The 6583-nt window shown below is 36.5% G+C and overlaps 1 protein-coding gene across 1 annotated transcript; it reads right to left on the bottom strand.

Moving 5' to 3' along the window:
- Nucleotides 1-3273: 3273 nt before the first annotated feature.
- On the bottom strand, nt 3274-5754 carry LOC130070293 (cytochrome c oxidase assembly factor 3 homolog, mitochondrial). Its single transcript, XM_056234641.1, has 2 exons — nt 5550-5754; nt 3274-3593 (listed from the first exon to the last, which is right to left on the bottom strand). The coding sequence occupies exons 1-2, from the start codon at nt 5722-5724 to the stop codon at nt 3487-3489; spliced, it is 282 nt and encodes a 93-aa protein (XP_056090616.1). The 5' UTR covers nt 5725-5754; the 3' UTR covers nt 3274-3486.
- Nucleotides 5755-6583: the final 829 nt, after the last annotated feature.

Genomic DNA, 6583 nt, shown 5'->3' with positions numbered 1-6583 from the left:
AATATAGAACACTAATTTGAAATAATAAAAACAAATCAGTCATTTTTGACCGGCCAGCGAAGAGCACAGGATGGTTAAGAGTGTATGGACGAAAAAAGGCTTTCTTTGAAATATGTTCTTTTGTGTTCCACAGAAAAAAAACAAAGTCATCCATTTTTAGAAGTGAAGTGAATAACATGAAGGTGAATAAATGATGACAGAATTTCCTCTTTTGGGTGAGCTGTTGAGCGGTTGAATTGTCTGGCCTACAAACTGAACGATGCACTTAAATGTCATCTAAAACAGTCTCAGAACACTGAAGGCTGTTTGCCTGCCGTTTCGTGACGGCTTCACTGGAAAGCTTAGTTGAGCTGAATGACCGAATTTCACAAGCAAAATCACGTGTCTGAAAACGACAAATAAGATATGAATGTGGTCCAGAATGGAGCTACAGATGAGCTTGTGTGGAGGAGATATCTCTGACCCCCAGAGCGAGATACTGTATAGCTAGGAGATACTGTATAGCTAGTGCCTGCAGTGGGCTCTGAACTGACCCATGTGACACACAAGCTCAAAAGACAGACTTGTGTAAGTGTGCACGCTTATCAGGATCAACATATTGCTGCTCCGTGAGCTGCTCCGCCTCTCTACAAATCAACCCCTCCCTGTTTAAAACTTTTGCAGAATAATTTGTATATTAAGAACATCTTGTTGGATTGAGAGAGGAGGACATATACAGTATAATCTTGTGACAGAAGTGGGTCACGTGAGAGAGGTGATGACAGTTGTTATTCTCACTAAACAGTGATGTCCTAAAACTAAACAGCATCACCTTTCTGCCCTCCCTATGTGCCCCTGCGCAGGGTCTGTATGTAGGGCACATGCTCAGAACCAAGTTTCCAGGAAAGGAATAAACACGAGTAGTTTAGTTTCATGGATGAGTCAATACAACTAATTCCAATTTATATGGTTCAATATAACTTATATGCAAGTTAACTAAGCATTACCAAAAAAAAATATTTCCACTCGCCAATGCTTTTCTTTATAATAATAATAATTATTATTATTGTTTATGAATTAATTTATTGCCATATTAGCATCAAATGCTATATACAAAATATAAATAAAATAACTACATAAAATATTTCAGTGTAATGAATGATAGAAACTCTAAAATTTCCTAAGCTAAAAACCTTTTTAAAAACATCTATTCATAAAATTTCTGAATGAAACTTGCATAGTCCTTTTCTTAAAAAACAAAAAAGCTCATATATATAAATAAAAAGGCACTTTTTTATATATATGTGTATATATATACATATATATATACACTCACCGGCCACTTTATTAGGTACCCCATGCTAGTAACGGGTTGGACCCCCTTTTGCCTTCAGAACTGCCTCAATTCTTCGTGGCATAGATTCAACAAGGTGCTGGAAGCATTCCTCAGGGACTTTGGTCCATATTGACATGATGGCATCACACAGTTGCCGCAGATTTGTCGGCTGCACATCCATGATGCGAATCTCCCGTTCCACCACATCCCAACGATGCTCTATTGGGTTGAGATCTGGTGACTGTGGAGGCCATTTTAGTACAGTGAACTCATTGTCATGTTCAAGAAACCAATTTGAAATGATTAGAGCTTTGTGACATGGTGGAAGTAGCCATCAGAGGATGGGTACATGGTGGCCATAAAGGGATAGACATGGTCAGAAACAATGCTCAGGTAGGCCGTGGCATTTAAACGATGCCCAATTGGCACTAAGGGGCCTAAAGTGTGCCAGGAAAACATCCCCCACACCATTACACCACCACCACCAGCCTGCACAGTGGTAACAAGGCATGATGGTTCCATGTTCTCATTCTGTTTACGCCAAATTCTGACTCTAACATCTGAATGTCTCAACAGAAATTGAGACTCATCAGACCAGGCAACATTTTTCCAGTCTTCAACTGTTCAATTTTGGTGAGCTCTTGCAAATTGTAGCCTCTTTTTCCTATTTGTAGTGGAGATGAGTGGTACCCGGTGGAGTCTTCTGCTGTTGTAGCCCATCCGCCTCAAGGTTGTGCGTGTTGTGGCTTCACAAATGCTTTGCTGCATACCTCGGTTGTAACGAGTGGTTATTTCAGTCACTGTTGCCCTTCTGTCAGCTCGAACCAGTCTGGCCATTCTCCTCTGACCTCTGGCATCAACAAGGCATTTCCGCCCACAGAACTGCCGCTCACTGGATGTTTTTTCTTTTTCGGACCATTCTCTGTAAACCCTAGAGATGGTTGTGCGTGAAAATCCCAGTAGATTAGCAGTTTCTGAAATACTCAGACCAGCCCTTCTGGCACCAACAATCATGCCACGTTCAAAGTCACTCAAATCAACTTTCTTCCCCATACTGATGCTCGGTTTGAACTGCAGGAGATTGTCTTGACCATGTCTACATGCCTAAATGCACTGAGTTGCCGCCATGTGATTGGCTGCTTAGAAATTAAGTGTTAACGAGCAGTTGGACAGGTGTACCTAATAAAGTGGCCGGTGAGTGTATATATATATATATATATATATATATAGAGAGAGAGAGAGAGAGTTGTTTGAAGTTGATTAGTTATTAGACTAATTATTAATTAATAATTAGACTAATGGCATGGCATCAAAATTGTAACTAACTTTGCACACAAAGTTAGTAAGCAATTTTTCCCCATGTCTTGTGGGTATATTATTAAAATAGAATATTAACATTTATGGATTTACCCCATTCACTTCCACTGTAAGTGCCTCACTGTAATCCACATTTTTGATTTTCTTTAAAGCAAGTTTATTTAGTCAAAATCACGCCACAATTGAGCTTAAATATATGTAACTTGGAATTTTTCTTTAACATCCCCAGTAAGAATATTATCAGAGTGGAAAAGGTTGCAAAAGTTAAATTTCGCATAGCTAGCTCTATGGGCAACGGCTTTGCAGATCTTAGGATTGTTATAAATACTGTATGTACAATTTTTTCATTATGACATAAAGAACGACATTTGTTATATTCTCCAATTTTCTCCGAAAAATCCTGCCCTCTATATCAATAATCAATTTGTTCCGTAATAAGCAATACATCCGTACTGTTCTTGAGTGACACATGGCCGGAGAGGTACAGTTTGTCCAAAGCTTATCAAGATATGAGTATATACTGTGAAAACAAATTACAATCACCTCCTCCTGATGGGACTGCACACACTGCCATCTAGTGGAATACTTTTTTTTAAAGTTACAGTAACGATTATAACATGAGAAAAGGCAAAGACAAGGAATGAATCAAATAAATAAATCTTTATTGAAATCATTCCTTAGTGAAATACGCATTCATGAGGGCTTTTGCATTTTGCTTTGTATCATAATGTGGCCACTGGAAAATACATGTTCATTGAGACTGTATGCAAAAGATCAACAGTCTCAAACATCAAGACAAATGTTGACTGTCTTGTCAACACTGCACAGCTGGAGCTCCTTCAGCATCACTAAGACTAAGAGTTGGCCCCCGTCCGAGGCCCTTTCATGACGAAGGTCTTTGCCTCGTCATCAATCTCGTCCATGATTCTCTCCTGCCTGACTGAGAGAATAGTGTAGCTGACTGATGGATGGATGTAGTAGTTAAGGCCATTAAGTCACACAAATGGATCATGAGTAGCCTATGTGAACATGTGCTATTAACATATTTAACAGAAAGAAATGGATTATGGTGCTACCATAATTTTTTAGATACTGTATGGTACCATGATAATACAATGTTTTTTGAGTCATGGAAATCTTTATTGTACTTTGGTCACTGTCCTTTGGTTCTCTTTTTTTTTTTTTTTTTAAATCACGTGATAAACAAAGGGCCACAAAAATACCAGTGTTACTAAGATGAATCATACACTGCCATTCAAAAGTTTGGGATCAGTAAGATTTTTTATGTTTTGACAAAAAGTCTCTTCTGTCACCAAGGCTGCATTTATTTAATTAAAAATACAAAAAAAAAAAGTAACATTGTGAAATATTATGACAATTTAAAATTCTGTTTGAATATATTTAAAATGTAATGTATTCCTGTGATGACAAAGCTGAACTTTCAGCATCGTTACTCCAGTTTTCAATGTCACCTGGTCCTTCAGAAATCTGTGTAAGAGGATGATTTGCTGCCCAAGAAACATTTAGGCTATTATTATTATTATCAATGTTGATGAATAGAAAAATCAAAAGAACAGCATTTATCTGAAATATAAAGCTTTTGTAACATTAGCCTGACGTCGTCATACTCAGATTCTAGTCAGAATGTGAGTCTGATACTGCTCTATTGGGCTGTGATTTAATGGGGCGTGTTTCAACCGAACCAGGAAAGAAAATGCTTCTGCACTCAATTGGATCGACAAATTGAATTCTCTGTTCCTCTTTTAAAATGAATGCGCTGTCTACATCTTCTACAACAGACACGATTTCTGAATCTGTCTAAATTCTCCAGCGGCACCCATTCTTTGTTGTAAACGAATTCAACCCAAGCACTCTTTGGTGACGTGGATGATTACGTTACTGTTGATCATCTGTCCATCGTCGTATAAAGCCCGCCCTGACAATTTGATTGGTCCGAACAGCTTTGGTTCGGGCATACTTGCTTCTCAAAGGATCAAGTCCAGACCGAACTTCCCATCCTCAAATGTTGTGGGTGGGGCTAAGTTCGGCTGGCATCCAGGATAACATTATACACTACCGTTCAAAAGTTTTTTTTTTTTTTTTTGGAAAGAAATGAATAGGCTACTTTTATTCAGAAAGGATGCATTCAATTTATCAATAGTGACAGTAAAGACATTCATAATGTGACAAAAGCTTTCTATTTCAAATAAATGCTGTTCTTTTGAACTCTATTCATCAAAGAATCCTGAAAAAAATGAACATAACAGTTTTCAACATTGATAATAATCAGAAATGTTTCTTGAGCAGCAAAGAAACATCATATTAGAATTATTTATATCTATTTGATTCAGCTTTGTCATTACGGGAATAAAACGCGTTTTAAAATATATTCAAATAAAAAAGTTATTTTAAATTGTAATAATATTTCACAATATTACTGTTTGTTTTGTATTTTTAATCAAATAAATGCAGCCTTGATGCAGCCTTGGTTAGCATAAGAGACCTCTTTTAAAAACCTAAAAAAAACTTACCGATCCCAAACTTTTGAACGGCAGTGTATAACGTTAGCCTACGTTTATATGGAATGGCCTTCAGGGTTAGGAATGTTCTGTGTATATGTATATATATACACACACTATATGTATACATACTTTTCATACTTAGCTAATACTAATACTAAGTAAACACAGTTTTACTGTATTAACGATGGTATAAGAAACTGGTTACCATATAAAAAATAAAAATAATAATACCAGTAACGTTCTAAATTAACGTTCTAAAATAAATTCCCAGAGTAGGAAAGTATGAGCAGTATTTATTATATAGTTTTTAAATTAAATGTGCACAACGATGTTTATCCACTAATGAAAATAAATAATTTGAGGCTCAGCTGTCATGTTATGAAACTGAAGGATACATAGGCCCACCACAAAGGCTCCGATGGTCAGTCCCGAGATCAAATTACGGCTGCGGATTTGTTTTGAGTGCCTTTTCCAATATTCCAGTTCCTGCTGTCTTTTAAGCAGCTGTTTCTGGGCAGGTGTAAGATGTTTCGGCGCTGCTGAGGACGAGTTCTGAGGCTTTCCCTCCATGTTTGTTCCGTCTTCTGTGACGTCAGACGCTGCACCAATCAAATCATCCATATGCGAAACGTCAGGTGTCTCGCTGTGAACAACCAGGAGGTGTCGCTTTAACTACGAGGAATACTGTATTTTGGCTATGACTTTTTCAACAGGGTTTAGATTAAGCCAGGAGTAGTTAGATAGTTAAATTAGGACATTTAAGTAGCTTTTTTAAACGTGCCTTAAAAAAAAACGTGTGCTTACAGTTAAAACAGCTCAAACATGCATTTTAGTCTAGGACTAGACTTAAGCCGTGTCTGTGAAACTGGGCATTAGTATGACAGAAGGTAAATTAAAACTCCTTAATCTATTATTCCGTTATGGAGGACCAAACCTGAAACAAATAGATTCATAATGTATTTCCCAATGAGAAAATAATTAAAATTTAGTTGTACGTTCTACTAATTTTCTCTTTCTATGCATTATATGTAGGAATTCCCCCCCTGTATTATTTGCTTTTACTACTGGACTATTTAAGACTATAATTTTAGTCCATAAAAAGACTAAATAATTATAAACAACCATAAATAGTGTAGTGCAGGAAGATATAGTAGTATAATGCGTAATTAAAAAAAAAAAATCTTAATCACATATCACACATTTTTGACAATTAAAAAACTATAATCTTGTTTAAAATTGACAAACTTGGGTAACACTTTATTTTACAGTGTCCTTGTTACAATATGTTACATGTACTTACCGTAGTAATAAGAGTAAATTATGCATAATTACATGCAATTAACCCTCAACCAAAACCTAATCCTACCCTAACCCTAAGTACATGTTGTTAATTATTATTACTCAGTACTTAAATATATAATTACACTGT

Source organism: Rhinichthys klamathensis, unplaced genomic scaffold, assembly GCF_029890125.1.
Source record: "Rhinichthys klamathensis goyatoka isolate OS25496 unplaced genomic scaffold, OSU_Roscu_1.1 h1tg000401l_1, whole genome shotgun sequence".
NCBI classification, from domain to species: domain Eukaryota; kingdom Metazoa; phylum Chordata; class Actinopteri; order Cypriniformes; family Leuciscidae; genus Rhinichthys; species Rhinichthys klamathensis.
Note: the sequence above shows the minus strand (reverse complement) of the source record. Positions and strands in the feature narration are given on the sequence as shown.